Source organism: Equus caballus, chromosome 9 (genome assembly GCF_041296265.1).
Source record: "Equus caballus isolate H_3958 breed thoroughbred chromosome 9, TB-T2T, whole genome shotgun sequence".
Taxonomy (NCBI): Eukaryota; Metazoa; Chordata; class Mammalia; order Perissodactyla; family Equidae; genus Equus; species Equus caballus.
In genome coordinates, this window is record NC_091692.1 from 80832999 (window position 1) to 80857109 (window position 24111).

The window sequence follows — 24111 nt, forward strand, 5'->3', positions numbered from 1 at the left end:
TTTATGGTTAGTTCAAATCAGGAATAAAATAAGATTCACGCATTCTCTTGGTTGATATAGCCCTCTTTTAATTTTTTCCTTGCAGTTTATTTGTTAAACAGCTGGTCATTTGTCCTAGAGTTTTCCATATTCTGGATTTTGCTCTTTGCATCCCTGTGATGTTGTTTAATATGATCTTCTGTCATCTGCATTTCATATTGTAAACTAGTTCTGCATATATTTCCTATGAATTGGAGGCTTGATCTGATTCAGGTTTGATTTTGGGGCAAGAAAACATGGGTGGTTTGTGTACTTTGATCAGGAGAAAGATAGTGCTCTTTCTCATGTGATATTAGCGGCCATTGATGATGATTACCTAGATTTGGTTTTGAATTAGAGGTTAGTAAAATGGTGCTACTCTAATTCTGTCATTCCTTCTTTCCTTTACCGAGTAGAAACTCCTATAGAAAAAAACTTCCTTTCATCAAAGGATGTTCCTTCCAAACATCCTTGCATTTCTTTCATTACTTTGATGTTTAGTTTGTAAAGGAAAGACAGGATAAATGCTTGATTTCCCCCTCTTTTTTTAAAAGAAAAATTTTCAAAATAATCAGTTGGTTTATTGGCATCTTCCGAAGGTGGCCAGTGAAGTCTTTTGTCTTTAATCGTGGTAAATTCCTGGGTTTAATCTAGTGGACATGCTTTGGTCGATTAAAGTGGTCACTGTTAGTGATGCTCCAGTTCTTTCGTCTTTGAGCAATGGGATCCTCTTCAGTTGGCGTTGAGACCTTCTGATACAACCCCATTGGTCTGTGATAGCTTTTGTTCTTTCTGGTCTGACAGGATGTTCCAGGCTTATTTGTGTGTTTCCCGTCCCAAACCTGGAATCAGCCATTTCTCTAAAGAGCCTGGGTTCATTTTAGTGGGAAGTGAATCTGGATGCTAGGGGTTCTCATTGTGACTGGGTTGGTCATTATTTCCAGGCCTTTTCAGTGGAAGGAGCTAGGAAATAGGTGTTATTTCCTCCCTTTCTCCCACCCTCTTCTTCTAAGTCATTAGTGAATCCCTTCAGCTCTCCCAGACTGTGCTTTGAATGGGCCTACCTTTTTGTCCATTCCCTCAGCTGTTACCCTACTCTCTTTCTCACTGCTATGATAGCCTCCCTCTTTGGTCTCCTTGTTTTCAGTCTCATCTCCTAAAGTCAGTCTCTACATAGCAGGTAGAGTGGTCTTTTTAAGTCAGTAAGTCAGATCATGTCACTGCCCTGTTGAACCCCCTTGGAAGGCTTTCCACCGTTCTTAGAACAAAATGCGAACTCCGCACCGCATCCCCTGAGGCCTCTTGTCATCTGGCCTGGGCCTCCCTCTCTTTCCTCATCTGATTTCCTTCCCCCATCGCTGTTCCAGCCACTCTTGAGTGTGGCCTCTCACTCTTCCTTCATACTAAGCTGTTCCAGTCTGGAGTGCTGCCCAGCATGGCATTCTCCCTCCAGATCATCCCGTGACTGACCCATTTGCGTTCAGGGAGCTGGTCTTGCTCCTTTCCCAGCTCTGTAACATCGCCTCATTTTATAGTTCTTTACAGAATTTATCATCCCCTGATAAATCAAGTTCATTTTTTGGTTGGTTTGCCGCCTTCTAGACTGAAAGTCCCGTAAGAGCAGGAACCTTACTTGTCTTCTTCACCTCTGTGTTCCTGGCGCCTGAACTGCTACCTGGTTTGTAGTAGACACCTGACAAGTTCTTGGCGAATGAATGAGCAACAGCCTTGCAAATCAATCCAGCTTGTTCTGTTTGTTCTTTATAAACATAAAGTAGCTTTCTTTGAGCAGAAACAATGTTTGGACTCTCTGGTTTTTCATATAGCAGTGCTGTACCAATTCAGTATAGTCATATGTGAAATGTGGAAAGTTGGGTAGTGATAAGTGACTTTGTGAGATCGTGCTGTAAAATATAAGCATTACTTAGAAACCCACAATCCAGTCAGCAAACAAATGTTTGTTAAGTTGGGGTTTTAGCACCATAGGTTAAAAAAAATACATGCAGTAAACCTGAGTTTTTCTATATGGTGGCCACTGGGCATATGGGACTATTTAAATTAGTAAAAATGAAATGAAATTAAGAATTTCCGGGGCCAGCCTGGCGGTGTTGTGGTTAAGTTCACATGCTCCACTTCGGTGGCGTGGGGTTCACCAGTTCAGATCCCAGTGACGCACCTACACACTGCTCATCAAGCTATGCTGAGGCAGCATCCCACATATACATGATAGAGGAAGATTGGCACAGATGTTAGCTCAGGGCTAATCTTTCTCACCAAAAACAAAGAAAAATTAAGAGTGACCTCAGAAACACTAGCCGCATTTCAAGTTCTCAATAATCACATGTGGCTAGGCTAGTAGTGACCATAGTGGATGCATAGATACAGAGCATTTCCATCATCATATCAGATCATATTCGACAGTGCTGCTGTAAACAATTCATCTAGTCTTACTTTCTTACCTTTTTGTTGTACAGAGATGGTCGAATCCTGGCTGCTGGAGGCAAATCAAATCATCTTCATTTATGGTGCTTAGAAGCTAAGCAGCTATTTAGAATTATCCAGATGCCTACTAAAGTTCGAGCCATTCGCCATCTAGAGTTTCTTCCTGATAGTTTCGATGCTGGTTCTAATCAGGTTAGTAACATAAGTGTTAGTGACATTGTACTGTTTGAGAAAAATCTGAACAATTTTTAAACTATATTAGCTCGTACTTAACTTGTACCCTGATTGTTACAAGGATTTAAAATTACTAATGTGTTGTTTTTGTGAAGAGTCTAAAATTGAAAAAAAAATTTTTTTGGTGAGGAAAATTGGCCCTGAACTAACATCTGTGCCAGTCTTCCTCTATTTTTTGTATGTGGGATTCTGCCACAGCATGGCTTGCTGACCACTGTGTAGGTCACAGCCCAGGATCCAAACCCGTGAACCCCAGTACACCAAAGCAGACATTGCAAACTTAACCACTATACTACCAGGCCAGGCCCCTGAAAAAAAATTTTAAATCTTAGGTTCTGTATGTTACTGACAATGTACCCTTTTTCTAAAATCAATATACTTGATTTAAGTTTATGGTTTAATTTAATTATGTCATACTTTATGGTTTACAGGGCACATTAGCATGTTACTTTTTATGTGATCCTTAAAGAATTCTTTGAACATAGGCAGGGAAGGTATTCTCACTGTTATACAGATCGTGACACTGAAGCTTAGAAACCTTAAGTGACTTGTCAACACTCTTTGTGAACTTTAAAGATTGAAGGTGGGGCTGGAACTAAAATTTTCCCATTTTGTTGTGCTGTGTTTTATGTACCGTAACTGGTGCCTCAGTCCCATGAAACATGTTTTCTTTCTATCCTGCCTTAGTTTGCAAGTTGCTTCCCCTACACACACATCTTCTTTCTTTTTAATAGTTGAGTACAGTCAAACCTTAACTTTTTTATTTTCAATTAACTATCTTGGATCTTACACTTCAATAAATTTTATATACATGTAATATATATGTTTTATGTATATGTGTTTATATATAATTGTGTATATTTACCGTATCTCTTTTGACTTAAGTTTTTTGAGTAGGTAATTCATTCACATGGCTGAAAACATAAACCACATGAAGGCGTATAGTGAATGTCTTACTCCTCTCTCCCGTTAGCCCAGTTATGCGCTCTCCATAGCCACTGTTGTTAGTCTTAATGTTTTTCCCTCTTTTCACCTTGCTTTTCTTCACTTAATTTACCTTGAAGATTGTTCTGTATCGGTACAGCACTTCCTTCTTTTTCTACAGCTGCATAGTATTCCATAGTTTTTAAATCAATCCTTTATTATTGGGCACTTAACTTGTTTTTAGTCCTTTTCTATTACAAATAATGCTGCACTGAAAAGCTTTTTGCTCACTTCATTTCACGCATCCTGTCTGCAGGATAAAACTCCACAGTTGCAATAGTGGTACCAGGGTCATGTGCATCTGCAGTTTTGATAGTTACTGCCAAGTAGCCCTCCAGAGAGGCTGCGTCAACTGTGAATGACGGGATGTCCTACAGCCTGACCAACAGAAGAACCTGCTTTTTATTTCCCCCTTAAAAGAATAGCTTGCCTCTTACCCCTTCACTATCCTTGCAACTCACAGACCTTTCTCTCCACTCCCCAAATGTTAGTTACACAGCTGGAAGCAGGTAGACGGTGGGGAGCCTCACTGAGAGTCACAGGTTTGTATGGGGCAGCAGGGTGGCTGCTAGCTCTGACTGAGCTGTGGGGACGGTGCAGAACACGAACCCTCCACACTCCTCGCTTCTGGTAGCAGTGTGGAGGTCAGAGTTAAGCCCTGTCTTATCATCTGTATTCCCTCCGTAGGGACTAGTGGAGACGTGGCCTCCCCATGGGAAGGAAAGATTGTCAGGTGACCTTTCCATAGTCCACCGGGATGGGCTCCTTGCTGGGTCTGGGTAGAGCCAAGCTTACCTGGACCTGAGCAGGGCAAACTACATGAGCCATAATTAGGGATTTGAAAATATGTAATGACTCTCTGCGAATGTCATCTCCTCTGTCCTCCCCTCAAAAAAGAAAAATTAATAAACATATAAATACACACTTTCAGACATTTGACTTTTAAATGTGTTTTTAGGAACTCATATGTTGTTTCTCTCTGTTCTTAGGTTCTTGGAGTGCTAAGTCAAGATGGTATCATGAGATTCATCAATATACAGACTTGTAAGCTTCTCTTTGAAATCGGCAGCCTTGACGAGGGAATTAGCTCGGCGGTGGTCAGCCCCCACGGACGGTACATTGCGTCCATCATGGAGAATGGAAGTCTCAACATATATTCAGTTCAGGCTTTAACACAAGAGATAAATAAGGTATGTGACGAAGTAAAAAACGTCAATTTTTTGTTTTTTTAAGATTTAAGTATATCATCAAAAATAAAATCTTTATGCGGTGGTTTTCTGACTTCCTTGCACCCTATCGATTTTTCTGGAATTTTTTTTTTTTTGCTCTTATTCCCAAAGCCACACATCCAGACTCGATTTCTCACCTATCCTCCATTCCTAAATGGCTGCCTCCCTAAGGCGTCTGTTTGGTGGCCCTGTCCCATTCAGAGTGCCCTCATGCTTCCCAAAAAGGGCACTCAGTTCCAGCCTCTTCATATCTGTCTCACTTTCTTCCCGTCTTGTAGGCTAGAAACCTTGGAGTACTATAACTATTCCTACTCCTTTATTTCCTAAATCTAGTCAATACTAGGTTATGTAATTGCCTCAATTTGGAATATCTACATATGTGCTGCCCGTTCTCCATCTCCATATTAGCCATCTTGTATTGGTCCTCATTAACTGCTCTTGAGTAACGGTAATTTCAACAAGTATACCAACACTCAGAGCCCTCAGTGCTTGCCCCTGCCCATCAACCATCTTTCATGTAGCATTTCTGTAAAATAACACTTGCTTCCTCATTTCTGAAATAGTGCTACTTTTGCCTGTTGCATTAAGTGCGGCCTCTTCTGCCTGGCTCTCAAGGTCCTCTCTATCTTGTCTGCTCTACCTGTCTAACTTATTTCTCCATACTGGTAGCTTCCTCCATTGTTCCCCGTAATGCCCTTGTCATTTCTGCATCTGTTATCTGCATTATTCATTTCATCTAAATATACTTCCTTCTCCTCTTTTATGGTTCTATAAAATTTCCCCAGCTTCTTGCCATGTCTCATTGTCTGTGGGCGGCCTCTCCAGGTCTGGAACTGTATCAAGGTAGCAGTAAGTCGGGGACTTCACTCAGCAGAGGAAGAAGTTCACGCCCCACCCTAATCACGCAGCCAGTCATTAGCGGGCCCAGATGGTCTGTTCTTAGTATGATAAGCTTTTTTGCCATTCTACTTGCTCCTTTTTGTCTTTTTTTTAATTAGACAAGTAGTAAATGTCTTAATGCAGAGAAAAATCAAAAGGTACCGATAAGCGAGTAGATAAATAAGAATCACAGTCTCAGCGTCCTCCAGTGACCTTGAAATGCCTACGTGCCCCATCTTTCTGTGCATAAACGTATACAGTGAGTCCTCATCATTCACGGATTTGTGTGTGTGGACTCACCTGCTCGTGAAATGTATCTGTGCCTGTAAAATCAGTGTTCACCACGTGTTCACAGACACTGGCCTGTGCAGAGCAGCAACACGTTTTGAATTGCCCAACATGCAGGTTCCCAGCTGAGGTCAAACAAGGCCAACACTCCACCTTCCCGATCTCATCTCAGACTGTAAACAGCATCCTTTTTGTGGTCTGTTTAGTGCTGTGTTTTTCACATTTTTGTGCTTTTTGTAGGTGATTTTGCTCTTTAAAATTGCCCTCAAGCGTAGTGCTGAAGTGCTGTCTGGTGTCCCTAAGCACAAGACCCCTGTGATAGATAAACTTCATTCTAGCATGAGTTACAGTGCTCTTGGCCTGAGTTCAATGGTAATGAGTCAGCAATATGTATTAAATAAGTGTCTTTAAATAAACGCACACGCAAAACAAGGTTATGTATTGATTGGTTGACAGAAGTGTTGTGACTAGACAGACTCACAAGGACTTAACTCTGTTTCCCCTCTGAGCGATGATTCAGTATTCACTAACTCAGTATTTGCAGGGACTTGATAGAACATAACTACAGCGAATAATGAGAATCTACTCTGTGTGTGTGTGTGTGTGTGTGTGTGTGTGTGTGTGTGTGCGTGCGTGTGCGTGCGTTTTCTTTAAATATATGGAGTTAGACTCTATTTGTAAACCTTAGAAATTTTAATAATATATTATTATTTGCTCTTACTGGGAGAGTGTTTGGCCTAGCTGAATTTTACAAGAGCTAGGTGAGTGTTATTAGTAGAAACAGGGAGAGATCTGAGAAAAATGAAGGTAAGAGAGAGTCATTGACCTCCTCTCTGCTGTTTGTTAGGCAAATTGAGAGCATATTGACCAGAAAAGCTACCTTATAACAGAAGGAGGATAATCTGGTTTTTTTGGACTCGTTACTAGCACCGCCAATGTCTCTGTGGCTGTTCTGGGCCTACACAAATGCCCAGGTCCATAGTCACCACAAAACTGAACTTACCTACATCCCATTCCTTCAGTCCTGTTTTCTTGCCGTTGGAGAATTTCTGGTATTGTGCTAAAGGTGTTGAAGTTTTAGCACTACTAAGGTATGGCAATTTAGGTCATATCTCAGGCTCTAACTTTTGGGAGATTGTGTTTCATGGAAGAGTCTGGGGTTCATGCAGGAAAAAATGTGGCGCTAGAATAGACATTTTAATAAAGATTTAGAATGGATTAAGGTTAGAAGGTAGTTTGAGGACATTAAAGATGGGCAGTGTTCAGAAGTCAGTTATTAATTGCACTATTAATTACATTTCATAGATAAAGAATTGAAAAATCATAGAATGAGTAGTCATCGTACTTTTTTTATGGTCAGAGCTATTGTTATTATATCTTACATTATCCTTGTAATCTTTCTAGATGAGAATAAATAACGTATCCTAGAAAAACACTCTTTGGAAAACCTTATAAAGTTAAAACTAAATACTTTTCATAATTTTAAATAAAAAACGCAGTATCTCTGCCACATAGGTATCACATTACCTACTCTGCACATTTTACAGTGTTATGGATTTGTATATACTGCAGTTGACATTAGGGAATACCTTTTTTGGTCTCATAGTTGGCTGCAGGTTTCAAAAGCAGAAGTCTTGAACCTCTGAAGACAGCATGAGAAAAATCTTTGTTTGAAACCTCAAAGCAGTCTTTTAGTAGTCTGTTATTAAAAAAAGTCAAAATGTTTGCTTTGTTTTATTTATTTCTTTTGGGGGTAAGAGGGGAGGAGGTCAAAAAAGTTTGGTTTCTGCTTCAAAGAGCTCTGCCCAAGAGTGGTGATTCATTTTCATTATACGTCGTCTTGGAAGAATACTGTTCTGGATTTCATGACAGTTGAATTCAAGGTAATGTGTGTAACATGTGTTTTTCTGAAATCTACAGTGTTCATTTGGACATATAGAGTCTTCTGTATATTCTTGTCCTCATCTGAAAGGAATTGGCACTTTGGCTTCAAAAACATTTTTTGTTAAATCACAAATCCACCTTGTCTTTGATTTGGGTCTGGGCTAATTACTAAGGGAACATTCATCAATAATGGTCTCAAACATTTAAATCCCCCGTGAAAGTCATTGTAGTTGAATCATAGTCAGAACTCAGAAGGCCTGAAATGCCTTATCTGCTCATTTCCTTTGAACCAGGAAGATCTTTTGATTTCAGAGTATTATTTGTGGATAAAATGTTTCAGTGAACCACTTTACCTTAACTAAATTGAAGTTGTCGGGGTTTATTTTCCTGCTTGGAAGACCCCGTAAAAATGAGGGTTTGGGATCTAAGTCATGCTGTCTGAACTGCCTTTGAAGCAGGAAGGGACCAGCAGCTATCTCTATGCAGATGAAAAAACGTAACCAAGGATAGAGAGGCAGGGTCCGTGCTTCCGGAGGAAAGGCGTTTGGCAGTTTCCCTCAGCAATTTCGCTTGAGCCTGAAGAATATCAAGGTGCTTCAGCCACCGTTCCAGAGGGCTGCACGTCTCCCTGCGCCTTCTCTGCTGCGGGTTGTCACCATACTGCTCACTGCATCTTGCAAGTACAAAAAATGGACTGGTACTCTAAGATTTAAGGTCAGCTTTCAAAGAATAATTAAATTCTATTTGTTGTTGTTAGTCATCTATCTTTATTATGTTCTTCAAAGGAATTTGGTAGAAATTCACTTTGTTAGTCAACAACACTCTTGGATATTTTATTTACACTCCTTGCCTGAAGAATAATTACCTATATATTAAGGCACATTGTTGAATTGATTAAAACAAATATTGTGAATCATATGTGGCAGGTCTGTTTTCCAAAGATAGCCACTGGATTTTTTTTTTCCTTTTAGCCGCCTCCTCCTTTAGTGAAAGTGATTGAAGATTTGCCTAAGAGTAAACTGAATGCTGGTGATCTTAAGGTGAAAGTAACATCGAGAAGGGTCCAGCTGCCATCAAAATCAAGGGAAAGCAAAATACAGACGAGAATATTAAAACAAGACCTGGCTGGTCATTGTGAAAATAAAGAGGTAAGAATGTGTTATAATTCAACTTTTTTTTCTTTTTTTTTTTTTTTTATAATTCAACTTTTTTTGTCGTGACTCTGCTATAGGCCAGTCTCGTGATTTCTAGGCCGTCATAACTCTTCCCTCTCTTAGGAATTAGAGGAAAGTTCTATGAAGAGAAGAAAGTTGTAACTGAAATTTTAATATGCTTTTTAAACTTTTTAATATAAAATTAATACATACTTAATGGTTTTTTAAAAAATCAGACAGTATAGAATTGCATTGTCCAGGACGCTGAGCGCTCGCCGCATGTGGCCAGTCTGCACTGAGATGTGCTGTACGTGTAGAACACATCAGTTATTGAAAACTTACTACGAACAGAAGAATGTTAACTATCTTATTATTTAGTAATTTTATGTTGATTATGTGTTGAAATGCTAACATTTTTATTATATTGAGTTAAATAAAATACGTTATTAAACTTAATTTTACCTGCTGCTTCTTACTTGTTTAATGTGGTTCCTGGAAAATTTAAAATTACGTTTGTGGCTTGTGTTATCTGTTAGATGATGCTGGTTATAAGGGGAAAAGATGAAAGCATACTTTGCTTCCTCCCCGTTCTCCAGCCCACTCTTCATTGCGCTCTCCAGAGGTAGCCATTGCCAGGAGTTACAGATAGCCTTTCAGAAGTTTTCTGTGCATATGTAAACAAACATGTCTGCATATGTTACCTTTTTACTTTTATTTCTTTTACATAGATGGAATCATTCTATAGCACTGTTGTCTAACTTGCTTCTTTTTATGTTAGTGCGTATAGTGCTACAACATTTTAAAAAATATTTGCAAAGTATTGTATTTCTGGATATACCTTAGTTTATCTAACTGGTACTCTGCTGACTGGCATTTACATTGTATTGTCAGTCTTCTGTTAATACATCTGTGATGCAGTGGATATCCTTGTGCAATGATCTCTGAACATTTGCACAAATGTATCTGTAGAAGTAGAATTTTTAAGTCAGAGTGTGTGCATAAAAATTTTGATAGTAGCAGCCAAGCTGTTCTCAAAAAGAATGTACCAATTTGCCTTTTGGCCTTGTTTGAGATGATCTGTTAACGTGTGTGTGTGTGTGCGCGTGTGTGTGATTTATTCAAGAAAAGCTTAGAAACAACCAAAATGTCTAATAGTAGGTCACTAATCATAAATTATCGTAGAGCTGTACACTAGAAATCTAAGAATATTTGAGAAGAAAGGGGAATAATTATAGTATGTTAAATACAAAAAGCAAGCTACAAGAACTATATTCTTGGATCTCAATTTGATTTAAAAAGGAGGAGGCTGGCCCCATAGCCGAGTGGTTAAGTTCATGCGTTCTGCTTCAGCGGCCCAGGGTTTCGCCAGTTCGAATCCTGGGCACCAACATGGGACTGCTCATCAAGCCACGCTGAGGCGGCGTCCCACATGCCACAACTAGAAGGACCCACAACTAAAACTACACAACTATGTACTGGGGGGCTTTGGGAGAAAAAGGAAAAATAAAATCTTTAAAAGAAATAAAAATAAAAAGGAGATGAGTACCATATATTATTTTTAAAACTCCATAAGAAAGACCAAGATACTAGTAGAATTATCTTTGAGGGAAAGGATTTCAGTCAGTTTTATTTTCTTCTTTGTATATATTTTTTGCTTTTTCATAATTTTATGCAAAGAGCGTATATTACTTTAGAATTGAAAGAAAATATGAATATTAACAGAGAGGTCGCTAACATTTTCAGGGACTTCTTAAACTTCTTACTGACATTCAGTCAGTCAGTCTCACACACAGAAGAGTACACATAAATGGACGGCTCAGTGAATTTTCACACACCTGTTAGCAGCCCCCCGGGACCTCCCCTCGTGCCCCCTTCCAGACGCTCTCCCCCTCACCCAAGGAAAACTGCTGTCCTGACTTGTAACACTGTAGAGGAGTTCTGCCTTTTTTGTAGTTACATAAATTGGATCATTCAGTTTGTAGTCTTTTGTGTCTGGCTTCTTTCGTTCAATATTATTTTTGAGAGATGCGTGGAGTTGTAAATCACGCACTCATAGCTGCAGTATAGAATTCCATCGTGTGCATAAGCCAGCATTATCCATTCTGCAGTTGGTAGGCATTTGGGTAGTTTTCTAATATTTTTGCTGTTAGAAATAGTGCTGCTGGGAACGTTCTAGTGCATCTCTGTTGGTGAACATTAGGATACGTTTCTGTTAGGTATAAACCGTGGAGGAATTTCTGGCTTCATAGGCTGTGCACGTGTTCAGCTTGAATAGATACTGTTAAACAGTTTTCCCAAGTGGTCGATTGAAGCAATTTATATTCCCACGAAGGGGTCTTTGAGAGTTCCAGTTGCTCCATATTCTCACCAGCACTTGGTATTTTTCACATTAATTTTAATAACTTTTAATAATTTTTCTTTAAGCATTTAAAATTGTGAAACTTGCAGAAAAAAACACAATGTGTAAAGTGTTGTGTACCAGGGAAATTTGTTAGAGACTCGGTGCCCAGGGTTTGAGGCTGGTTATATAGGACCCCTCTGTTTAGTGCATTTCAAAATTGCGGACTCCACGAGGAAAGCAGGGATTCAACGCAAACCCCAGTGTACAAACCGTATAGGCACAGCAAGCCATGCGTGGTCCTGGCATGGTGAGGACCCTCCTGAAATCAGGGTTTCCAGATAGCAGACAAGGCCCAACCTCGCAAGCAGGCCTTTCTGAGGGGGGCAGTCTCCAACCTGTCTGCAACGCGTTTCTGGGCATACCCATCGTCACATTAAGAAATAGGGACTTCGACGCTCCAGGTCACACACTATGTGCTTGTCCCCAGTCTCACTTCTCTCCCCATCCCGTAGATGTAACCGTTATCTTCACTGTATTAATTACGTCCTTGATTTTCTTTATAGTTTTATCACCTCTACATGTAACCCTAAATATTGTTCAGCTTTTAAAAACTAAATTTCAGGCACAAACCTAGCTGTGTAAAGATTGGGCAGTATTGCCCGTATTAGCTGAATGCTTTAATGAGAAGATCAGCTGAATGGGGTCTCTGAGACATGGTCTGGCTTCAGCTTTCCTGAGAGTTTATAGGAACCTTTTCTCGGAAAATAGTGAGCATGGTCATTGCCTTCTGGGAAATAAGAGGATTCCCATGACAGGCATCTGGCAGTGCCCTAGTGTGGATCAAATCAGACTGTCCTACAGAAATATATCAGGGATGGGCTGCTGCTAAGAATCCTGTAACCAGCTCTGCAGAGTAGGTCAAAGTAGAACCCTTCTATGGGGCGAAATGCGTGTCCGCAACTAATCTGGGCATCAAGATAGAAAGGGAAGTAGGAGTTTCATCAGCTTATGGTCAAAACAAACACAGATAAAACTGGGGCCGAACTCAACCTGGGCATTCTATCTTTATTTAAAAAGAGGCTTCAGGGCCCAGCCTGGTGGCACAGCAGTTAAGTTCGCATGTTCTGCTTCGGCGGCCCAGGCTTCACCGGTTCGGATCCTGGGTGCAGACATGACACCACTTGGCAAGCCATACTGTGACAGGCGTCCCACATATAAAATAGAGGAAGATGGGCACGGGTCTTAGCTCAGGGCCAGTCTTCCTCAGCAAAAAAGAGGAGGATTGGCAGCAGATGTTAGTTCAGGGCTAATCTTTCTCAAAAAAAAAAGGGAGGGGGGCCGGCCCCGTGGCCGAGTAGTTAAGTTTGCACGCTCCCCTGTAGCGGCCCAGTGTTTCACTGGTTCGGATCCTGGGCGCGGACATGGCACCACTCATCAGGCCACGTTGAGGCGGCGTCCCACGTGCCACAACTAGAAGGACCCACAACTAAAATATACAACTATGTACTGCAGGGATTTAGGGAGAAAAAACAGAAAGGAAAAAAAATAGATTGGCAACAGTTGTTAGCTCAGGTGCCAATCTTTTAAAAAAAAAAAAAGGCGTCAGTGGCAGCAGATGTCTGGGAGGTGATGGTAGTGATGAGCCTGTCTCTTTCGTGGATCATAGTGCTTCAGTGTGGACGGGTTACCCTCGATATCTGGCACATGGCTCTCAACCATGGATCTTTCACCATCATCTTGGGCTATTCCTTCACCGCTCTCTTTCATTGGATTACCTGTTTCTTATGGTAAAAAGAGCATTGAACTAAGTCAGAAAATCTAGCATTGAGTCTTGAGCCAAGACTTAGCAGGTTTGTGACTTTGAGCAAGTCACTGAATTTCTCTGACCTTCCTTCCCGTTTTCTCAAAGAAAGGAAGACAACATTCCATCTTTTTCATATAGTTGTTAGGATCAACTGAGATAATCTATGAAAATGACTTTGTAATCCTAAAATCTATAACATATTTTTCCACTAAAATGAACGTAGACCAAAAAAAAAAGCAAACCGGGGGAAAAAGTGCTGTTCCCCTACTTTTTTTTTTTAAATGGTTACATTTTAAGTGGTAATATAAGTATCTACATAATATCCTTGATTTTGCCTCTTAACCCACAAAGCCTAAAATATGTACTATCTGACCCTTTACAGAAAACGTTTGTCAAACCCTGTTCTAGGGAAAATAATATGTCATCAACTTTATCAGCTGTGTAATATGCACGCTCAGGAGAGAGAGATTGTGTGTGTGTGTGTGTGTGTGTGTGTGTGTGTGTGTGTGTGTGTGTGTATGTGTATGTAGAGAGAGTCCCATGATGTAAAAATATTTTTTACTGTGTGTTGTGTTCTAAAATAGGAAAGCCACTGTCAACTAGGGTACCTTTTCAGTTTTAAAATTATGTCACTTATTGATACTGTTTTTTTCTTTATAGAATGAGTTGTCAGAGGGATTAAGCAAAAAGCGTTTACAAGTCTTATTAAAAGGCTATGGTGAATATCCAACAAAATATAGGTAAAACTTAAATTCTCTCATGTTAAGTCAGTCTTACCCCCCAAAACTTTTCTTGGTTAAAAATGTTTTTTAATTTCAGAATGTTCATTTGGCGCTCTCTGCTACAACTGCCTGAAAATCATACTGCATTTAGTAACCTAATAGATAAGGGTATTCATGCGGCCTTTCTCAACCTCCAGAAGAACTACCCCATCAAAAGTAGGAAACTACTCAGAGTATTACAGAGGTACGTTCAGTATATTGCAGCAATGTGTACCTCCCGTAAAATATTTATTAATTACAAATGGGAAAACAGTAATTCTCTAGTAGAGTAACTCAGCAGACACCACCTTAACTAAGTCGTCGCATTTAAAATCACCAGTAATAAAACGTTTCAGGATCTTGCACATGACTTTTGCAGTATTCTTGCCAAAAATTTATAACTTCACTCTAATCATGAGAAAATAGACAAACTCAAATTAAGGAACAATCTATAAAATAACTGGTGTTCCTCAAAAATGTCAACGTCATAAAAGATAGGAGACTAGGGAACTCTCACACTAGAGGAAACTATGGTAATGCCACAAATGCAGTGTTGCGTCCTAGATTAGTGAAATGAAAAAATGACACACAGGAAAATGACACTAGTGGGAAAAATGGTAAAATCTGAATGAAGTGTGTAATTTAGTTACTAGCATTGTACCAATGTTAGTTTCTTAGTATTGATGATTCTGCTGTATTTATGCAAGATGTTAACATTAGAGTAATCTGAGTGTACGGTATATAGGAACTCTACTATTTTTGCAACGTTTTGTAAGCCTAAAATTATTTCAAAACAAAAAGTTAAAAAGAAAGAAAAAATCTTAAAAGTATTACAAATAAATGTGAGAGAATTGTAATCCCAAAGTAAGGCAGGCTTTTCTAAGCATGACATATCCAGAAGAGATTGCTGTGAATAAAGGTCTTGACATGTAGAAAGTTTCCCAAAGCAAAGACATACGTAAAACCAAGAAAATGCGTGCAAAACATTTGACAGATAAAAGGCTGATTTCTTTAGTATATGAAGTGCTTGTGTGTGTAAGCATGAAAAAGACCAACCAATAAGAAAAATGGGAAAAGGATTGAATATATAGTTCATGGCAGTGGAAGTGCTTCTTAAACATGAAAAGATACTTAATCTCCCTTATAATAAAAGAAATGCCAACTAAAACTACATCGAAAAATATATATATTTTTGAAACTGTGTTGAAATACCATTTCTTACCTAGATTAAAGGTTTAGAAAGAAGGTTGATAATATGTTGGCAAGAGTGAGAAAATGGACATCCCTTCACATTGCTAATGGGAACATAAATAGAGGGTATTTTTGCAGAGAATAATTTGACACTGGCTCTGGGAATTACTACTGCACGTATCCGTTGAGTCGGCAATTCCACTTCTAGGAATTCATCTAACCCTGTATTCCCACGTGAAGAATGATATACCTACAGTGACATTAAACATAGCTTTGGGTCTTTTATAAGCAACTTTTAACACTGGTTCTGGGAGGGGAGCTAGATGATGGGGATGGGAGAGAGAATGTTCACCCATTACACCTTCTGTATCAAATTTTTTATCATATGAATGTATTATTTATTCAAATAAATTTTAATCATAAACCATTTTCTGGTCTTTATTTTGTCATTTTATTCACAGAACCCTATCTGCATTAGCTCACTGGTCTGCCATCTTTAGCGACACACCATATCTTCCACTCTTGGCATTTCCATTTGTAAAATTATTCCAGAACAACCAACTCATCTGTTTTGAAGTTATTGCTACTCTCATAAGTAAGTAAATAAGTATTAAATAATGAAATCGAGTGGATTCTTATACGTTTTCCTAATATACTTGCACCTTTGCAATGTTTAGTAATGCTAGTGTGAAACAATCGGATATAGAGCCTCAAGTAGACAATTCCGACATTTATACATAAACCTTTTTATTTATGAGAAAATTTGGATAGTTGCATTCCAGCAGATACTATTATAGGCTAGATTTAGTTAGTAAGAAGGAAGCAGATGCTTCACTTACCAAAAGTGAGTTCTTATCCATAGGATCGTAGTATGTATGTAAAGCATTTCGCACACAGTGCCTACAGTGGCAAGTGCTGCCTGCTCTCATTCTCATTATCCGTAGCTAACATTTATTGAGAACTTTCTGTGTACTAGCTACCATTCTCATTGTTTTGCCTTTATTAACTCATTCAATCCTTACAACAATCCTATGAGATAGGTGTCATGATTATCTCCTTTTTATAGATGAAGAAACTGAGGCACAAAGAGCTTAAGTTTCCAAGGTTAGGTTAGTGGCAGAACAAAGATTTGAACCCAGACAGTCAGACTCTATAGCCTGTACTCCCAACCATTGTGTTTACTGCTGGTCATCTTCATCATCTACACTGAAAAGTGAGTCATTTTTTCATATTCATAAAGTCAGGTCTGTTAAACAGTTGATAAACTGGATCCAAATTATAGATTGGTTTAACAAAAATAACCAATTTTATATGTATTTTAAATTAAAGTGTTTTCTTGTACAGAGAACATAAGCACTTAATTATAGTAAAATTCTGAAAAGTAGAAATAAAAGGTCCCAGCATACATATTGAGAATGTTTCAGTATATTTCTCTTTACATTTTTTGTTCATTTTATTGCTTTGTATTTGCTTTGATAAATTTTTCCTGTTCATTGGAGAAAATATAGGAAAATACACTGAAGAAAAGAAAATTCACCAATGTTCCTCTTCCCTAGAGATAATTTTTGGTAATATATTGATGAATTTCTTACAAGAGCATTTCTCCCAAATCATTAAATATTCCTAAAAAACATAATTTATTGCCTGCATAATATACTATTTCATCTCATAGGTATCATTTATCTATTCATCAACTCCTAGACTTTTAGTGGGTTTTTCCTAATTTTTCCACACTTTTTAAGTAGCTTTTATTTCTATAATCATACTACTTTTATTGACTGTTATATACATTATCTTATTTTAATAAACTTTGATAAACATTTTATTGACTGTAATAGTCCATAATGTGCATGTACTAGTTTAATATGCTATTGTTGGACATTTAGATTATTTCTAATTTTTCCCTATTAAAAGAAACAGTGTTACAACTATCTTTACATACAAATATTTATAATTTCTTTTGGATGGATTTGTAGGATTAGTATTATTAGGTCATAAAATATGAATATTTTAATTGATTCCCCAAAACGGTTGTACTACTTTACCCTGCCAGTAACACTGAGAGTTTTAAAAGGAAAAGAAACAACTCAGTAACAAAAAGATAAACAGTCCAATTTTAAAATGGGCAAAGGACTTGAATAGACATTTCTCCATAGAAAATAAACAAATGGTTAAAGTGCACATGAAAAGTACTCAGGATCATTAGTCATTAGGGAGATGCAAATCAAAACCACACTGAGATACCACTTTATACATACTACTAGGATGGCTATAATTTAAAAAAAAAACAAAATAAGTGTTGGCAAGGGTGTGGAAGAATTGGAAGCTTCGTACATTGCTGGTGGAAATATAAAATGGTGCGGTCACTGTGGAAAACAGTTTGGAGTTCCTCAAAACGTTAAACATAGAATTATCGTATATCCCAGTCATTGCAGTCATGGAAACAGAGACTCAAACAGATACTTGTATGTGAGTGTTCAGAGCAGCATTACTCCCAATATCCCACAGATGGAAACAACCCATGTCCATTAACAGATGAATGGATGAACTGTACATGCAATGGAATATTATTCAGCCATAAAAAGGAATGCAGTTCTGATGCATGCTACAACATGAATGAACCTTGAAGACGTTATGCTTAGTAAAATAAGCTAGACACAAAAGGGCAAATTATATGAAATATCTCAAATAGGCAAATTCATACACACAGAAAGTAGATTAGAAGTTACCAGGGGCTGGATGAAGTGGGAATGGGAAGTTAGTGCTAAATAGGTACAGAGTTTCTGTTTGGGAAAGGATTTTGGAAATAGTGATGGTTGCACAACATTGTGAATATAATTAATGCTGCTGAATTGGACACTTAAAAATGGTTAACATGGCACATTTTACCATAAGAAAGAAAAGAAACATCTGATTTAGGTAGACATGCAAAACTGTTTTTTTTTATTTCGAGTAAAATCTTGTTACATAGCTAAAGTACGATTATATGCTAAGGAAATTGATTTTTCTCTTCTAATCCTGAAATCTAAATCCAGAAGATCCATAATGTGTAGCTATGGATTTTCTTCAAGAGTTTCAAACTACAGTAGTCCATCCTTATGCACAATTTTGCTTTCTGCATCATCACCATCAGTCAACTGCAGTCCAAAAATATTAAATGGAAATTTCCAGAAATAAATAATTCATAAGTTTTAAATTGCACGCCATTTTGAGTAGTATGATGAAATCTCACGCCATCCAGCTCTGTCCCACCCGGGACATGAATCATCCCTTTTTTGAATCCTTAACCATCTACTTCATCAGCTTTTGACATCCAGCCATCAACATTGTCGTGGCTCCATGATCCTCTTTCTGACTTATTGTCAGAAGGTCAGTAGTAGCCTCACACTACGTCACAATGTCCGTGTCATTCACCTCACTTCATCTCATCACGTAGGCTTTGTAACTTCTCACACCTCAAGAAGAAGGGTGAGAACAGTGCAATAAGATATTTTGATAGAGACCACATTCATGAAACTTTTATTATGGTACACTGTTATAATTGTTCTCTTTTATTATTGTTGTTGTTAATCTCTTACTGTGCCTAATTTATAAGTTCAACTTTATCATAGGTAGGTATGTCTAGGAAGAAACAGTACCTTCATGTGTATGGTGTTTGGTACTATCCTCAGTTTCAAGAATCCACTGGGGGTCTTTGAACGTATCCCCCACGCATAAGGGGGGGCTACTGTAGTTTTATTCAATAAACCTTCATGGAACTTCAACTAAATGTTAGCACTGCCGGGGATAAGCCGTTGTCCTGGCTTTCAGGTTTACAGTCTAGCTGGGACCTAGAAGATAGTTTGAAGGAATACAGTCACTTGTATGTATAATTTGGAACATGTTTATAGAAGTCATTTTTAAGTGCTCTTTAGAGTCTCTTTTATGACCAAGAGAAAATTCTTCAGGTTTAGTAAAGGATTTCCACACAATTATCCTTGCTCTTCGTTCTGCTCTCACTCAGCTTTGTTGCTAGGGCCTCTGTTCACTTCTGTTGTGGCACCAAGCAGAGTAAAGGAAGAGATGGCAAATGGTCACTGTAGAAAGCAGGGTTTCCCTCCTTCCTAATTGAAAATGATGTTCTGTTGATGAAGATTAAGTATAAGAATCGGAGCTTTTTGTATGTGTGGTGTAAAATTCCCAGAACCAGGAGTGTCTGAGACACGGTAGGTACTTGCTTAGTACATGTTGCTGAACTGGATTTTCCTTTTGAAGTTAATTTATTTAAGAGCAGCAGTTAAAGAAGTTGAAATATTTCTTTTAAAGCTTAGTCTTTGCAAGAGTTTATGACTTAATTATTAACTCAAATTTAAATACTAATAAATGAGATAATGGACTTGTAGAATTAGAAGGCCCTATAATTGTAAGCCATATGTAATCCGGTACTCTGCTGATCAAAGCCTTCTTTTCTTAGTTTGAGAAAGGAGATCTGGTTGTCAGAAGATGAAACCACAACTCAATATTTAAAATAAAATATCTAAATTTGATAATTGAGGAGAGCTGTGGTGGTTAGACATAGGCTCATTGAGCAAAATAAACTGATGATCCTACTAGGGTTTTTGAGAAGACCTGGGGGGTCGTACTGGTTACTGAGTTAAAGTCAGCCTTAGACGCCTCGTCACTGGAACGGGTTCTGCTTTCCACTGGCTGACTTTCAGAGGATGCTGCTGTCACTGATTGGTTGGTTTTCAATATCAAGTTTACTGAACAAGTCATCGTTGATCAATTAGATTTAAAACCAATTCTGATGGTTACTTGTTACCATGGCTATAGAATAATCAGTCTTTTCCTAGTAACGGGGACTGTTTTTATCCTCAATATAACATTTAATGGATAGGGATATGCTATATACCCATTTATTTTTATGTATTGCTATCTATATGTAAAATGTAATTTTGAACATTTTTCCTAAACTTTTCTAAACTTTAATTAGGTATGGATTTTAGTAGATTTTAGGAGATGGGTATTTAACATTGATCACATTTAGTGAAGACTTACCTAGGAGCCTTTTTTAGAAGGATCATTTTGTTAACCAAGAGAAATCCAAAAGTATGTAACACGAGGCAGCAGAAACCAGAGTGCCCTATAGCCAGGATCAGGAATGCTTTGGGAAGTTTTGTTTGTTTTATTGACACTTTCTCATTGACTGCTCTGAAGAAACTGGACAACTTCTATAAGCCTAAAGTACTTTGTTAACATGATGGAATTTTTAAATCTCTTGTTCTGGAATTTAAGGAGTTATGTTTTCTCTTCTCTACTAATGGGCATGTTGAGGACATAAACAGTGGATTCTTTTAGGAATTGCAAAGTCCTTTGATAATGCAGAAAAGTAAAGGTAAATTTTCCATTTTTTCCTCCGTAGTCAATTGGTGTCAGCACTGGTTTGAATATTTCCCTAACCCTCCTATCAACGTTCTGAGTGTGGTAGAAAATGTTCTGGCGTTTCATGACAGGACACTGCTACAGCACTTCATGGAGCATGACATAACTTCCCAGGTGAGAAGTATGAGCTTTCTAGAAAGACAGAACTTATTTTGGAAGCTAATATTGGTTCTGGTATAAATAAAACAGTATTTTCTTGAAAGAGTATAATAAAAAAAAACCCACCACATTTTGTATTTTTAACAGTATTTCATTCTTTTTCTTCATTAAACTGCTTTCCTGAAAGTCTATAAAGAAGGGTCCAAATTAAGGTAGTTCTTGTCATAATTATATTTTTAATATAATAATTTTAATAGTTAAACCAAATGTAAGAGAATATTAGCAATACCTCTATTGTAACTTTTCCCTGGAAAACCAATAAATTTTTTCTTGTTTATTTTAGTTATATGCGTGGCCTCTTCTTGAAACTGTGTTCTCAGAAGTACTAACAAGAGAGGAGTGGCTTAAATTATTTGATAATGTCTTTTCCAACCATCCCTCGTTCCTCCTGATGACTGTCGTAGCCTACAACATATGTTCGAGGGCTCCTTTGCTCAACTGTAATCTTAAAGATGATTTCGAGGTCAGTATCCTTGTTCTTAAGTACCTGTTCTCAGATTTCATTTATTTCAGTTGAAAACTCCATTCACTTATTGAGTACCAACTGTATGTCAGATGCTGGTGCTGGGTGATAGGAATATGGTGGAGAACAAGTTATACCGTATCCTTGCCCTTACATAGTTTGTAGACAGTTCAACAGGCAATTAGAGCAGACTGTTAGTCTTAAAATCTTAGCTTCAGAAAAGAAACATAACATTGGAGTTTTATGCTTTTTACCTGTATAAAGGAGTTTAACAGTTGGGTAGTTGTTTGTTCTGTGCATGATCTTGTCAGTGACCATCTGGCCTGTGATAGTCTGGATGCTTATCACACGTGCAAAATGGTAACTGTGAGAATTTTGAGGCTTGATGGGGAAGTGACTGAAAGAAAGCATTGGAGGTGGTTTTTAAAAGGACAGATTCTTTTGGAGACAGGTTGAATTGTTTTTTTGTTACTTGTTTTGTGGTTCTTGTCAAATTAAACTTTATTTTTATTTCATGTTCACAAGATAACAGACATATATATATTTTAGAATTTGGATCTGCCAGTAGAACAAGATAATATGGAAACGTTTCAGATATTTTTAAAGAAGCTCATTTATACGCAAATTTATTTTGGATTTTGAAGGGAAAAAAATTCAAGCAGAAGAGTTTGTTCCATTGTTGAAGCATTCTTCTTCTATTATAAAGGAAGCCTTCATTTTGTGTTAAAATTTAAAAAGTGTTATTTCAAAAGGTCATAATGTGGTTTTGGCAATTTTATTGCATTTTGAAAATATTAAATTGGCTCTTCATTTTAAAACTTGGGTTAAGAAAAGCGTCAGTGAATTTGCAAAAAAAAAAATCGTCTTAAAGACAAATTCATGTTTTCCTTTTGAAACTCTTGTTTTAATTCCACCTCATAGTTGCTTTGTTAGGTAAATCTCAAATTAAACACAAAGTTTTCTTACAGTATTTTTTTCACCATCGGAATAATGTGGACATCAGCGTCGTAATTCGAGAAGTTTATCATCTCATGGACACCACGCCTGCCGATATTCATCCAAACAGCATGCTTGATGCTTTTGTGTCGCTGACAAAAGGGCAGTATCCAGTGTTTAATAAATATCCAAAGTTCGTTGTGGACTATCAGACACAGGAACGAGAAAGAATAAGGAACGATGAATTGGACTACCTCAGAGAGAGGTAATCATGGAATAGTTGTTCTTTGTGTAATAGAAACAAAATCTGTTATAACTAAGAAAATTTTTTATGAAAAATACATGTAAATTATTAAATATTTCTGTGAAAGCAGAATTTGAAGACTGGAAATATTTTTAAAGATACTTACTTCTTGCATATAGAAGGAAAACAGTTGCATATCAGTCGGATTACATTTTGTGTTTTAGTTGTTCTTGAACTAAAATTACTCAGTTTTCTTGTTGGCGTTTTGATATAATATTAAATATTGTCTACTTAAGGCAGACGGTTGAAGATATGCAAGCTGAAGTAGACCAGCAAAGAGATGAATATGAAGCTTGGTACCAAAAACAAGAACTACTTCGTAAAGCTGAAGAAACAAGGAGAGAAATGCTCTTACAAGAGGAGGAGAAAATGATACAACAAAGACAGAAGTAGGTTTTATCAGTTTGGAAAAATCTGGGCATATGAGTTCGTTGAATAACTTTGATTTTCTTTCATTTTCATTATAGGAACAATACTATATATAGGATTACCCAGCCGTGCTGTTTCTTTCAGCAAATATTTCAGTTAATAAAAAGAAATCTGTGTATACCACTTTTCAAAAATTGGCATATAGTAAAATAATTCTAAAGCTGCACTGAATATGATATAACTTTGTACTGATTATTCAGAAGTACTACAAGATCTAATGTGCCTTGGAAGATGTTATTAGAAAGATTCTATAGTGGGCAGAAATGCCCTGTAATAGAGTGCTGGGTAAATCACCCTTAGGGAGCATAATTTCTTAAATTATGTTTTAAACGTATCTGTGTGAACTGAAAATTGAAACATAAAATGACTATGTCACTACTCATTTCATACTTTGGAGGACAGGGCAAGAAGTATTAACGCTTATTCAGAAGTTTGCTAATAGATAAAATGTTTAATTAAAATATGGGACAAGCATGGAGACTAAGCCTAATTGTTGGGAAACTCACTTCTCTACGTGTTCATCAATTCTTATTCTTGGGTGGGACTTTATGAAACAGATTTCTGGTGTGGGTTAAAAAGAGTTACTGAACTGAGCCGTTAACCTGCTACTGAAATTCTAAAAGAATAAGCATATGTGATCTTTGGTAACGTGGGAGCATTTTTTCGCCCTCCCTTCAGATAAAGGGTATCACTTGTATTGAGATCATCTGAGTAGCAGACACTTGAGAACTTTTGAATATGGAAAGGCCATCCACTTGCATGTGGACCACTAATCATTTTCATGAATGCAGACTTGTAATTGGGCATCTTTCATTTTTGTATTATAAAGACGGCTGTGCTACAATGGCACCAGTTAAATTGGGAAAGTGGACCAAACTAGGTGTCAGCCTTTCATTGTTGGGAAACAATATTTTTCCATTTAAATCTATATTGGGAAATATTATTACATGTTCCTCTTGATGTTTTTTGTGTTTAAGACTAGCTGCTGTGAAAAGAGAACTGAAAGTAAAGGAAATGCACTTACAAGATGCTGCAAGAAGGCGTTTTCTGAAGCTTCAGCAAGATCAACGTGAAATGGAATTAAGAAGACTGGATGATGAAATTGAGAGAAAGGTTCATTTTAGCACTCATACATTATCTCTGTTTACTCTCCTTTAAATGTAATGAGCACCTTCAAATTAAATAGTATT

General features: G+C 37.6%; 1 protein-coding gene across 13 annotated transcripts in view; it reads left to right on the forward strand.

Moving 5' to 3' along the window:
• The window catches only part of TBC1D31 (TBC1 domain family member 31), an 87167-nt gene that overhangs the window by 41170 nt on the left and 21886 nt on the right, over positions 1–24111 (forward strand). For all 13 annotated transcript variants that reach the window (XM_070221790.1, XM_070221787.1, XM_070221784.1 and 10 more), the window contains 11 exons: positions 2493–2652; positions 4668–4868; positions 8930–9106; positions 13918–13997; positions 14077–14223; positions 15671–15804; positions 20611–20744; positions 21073–21252; positions 22221–22453; positions 22729–22881; positions 23899–24034. In XM_070221790.1, the coding sequence (XP_070077891.1) occupies positions 2493–2652; positions 4668–4868; positions 8930–9106; positions 13918–13997; positions 14077–14223; positions 15671–15804; positions 20611–20744; positions 21073–21252; positions 22221–22453; positions 22729–22881; positions 23899–24034 (1735 nt within the window). The remainder of the gene's footprint in view (positions 1–2492; positions 2653–4667; positions 4869–8929; positions 9107–13917; positions 13998–14076; positions 14224–15670; positions 15805–20610; positions 20745–21072; positions 21253–22220; positions 22454–22728; positions 22882–23898; positions 24035–24111) is intronic.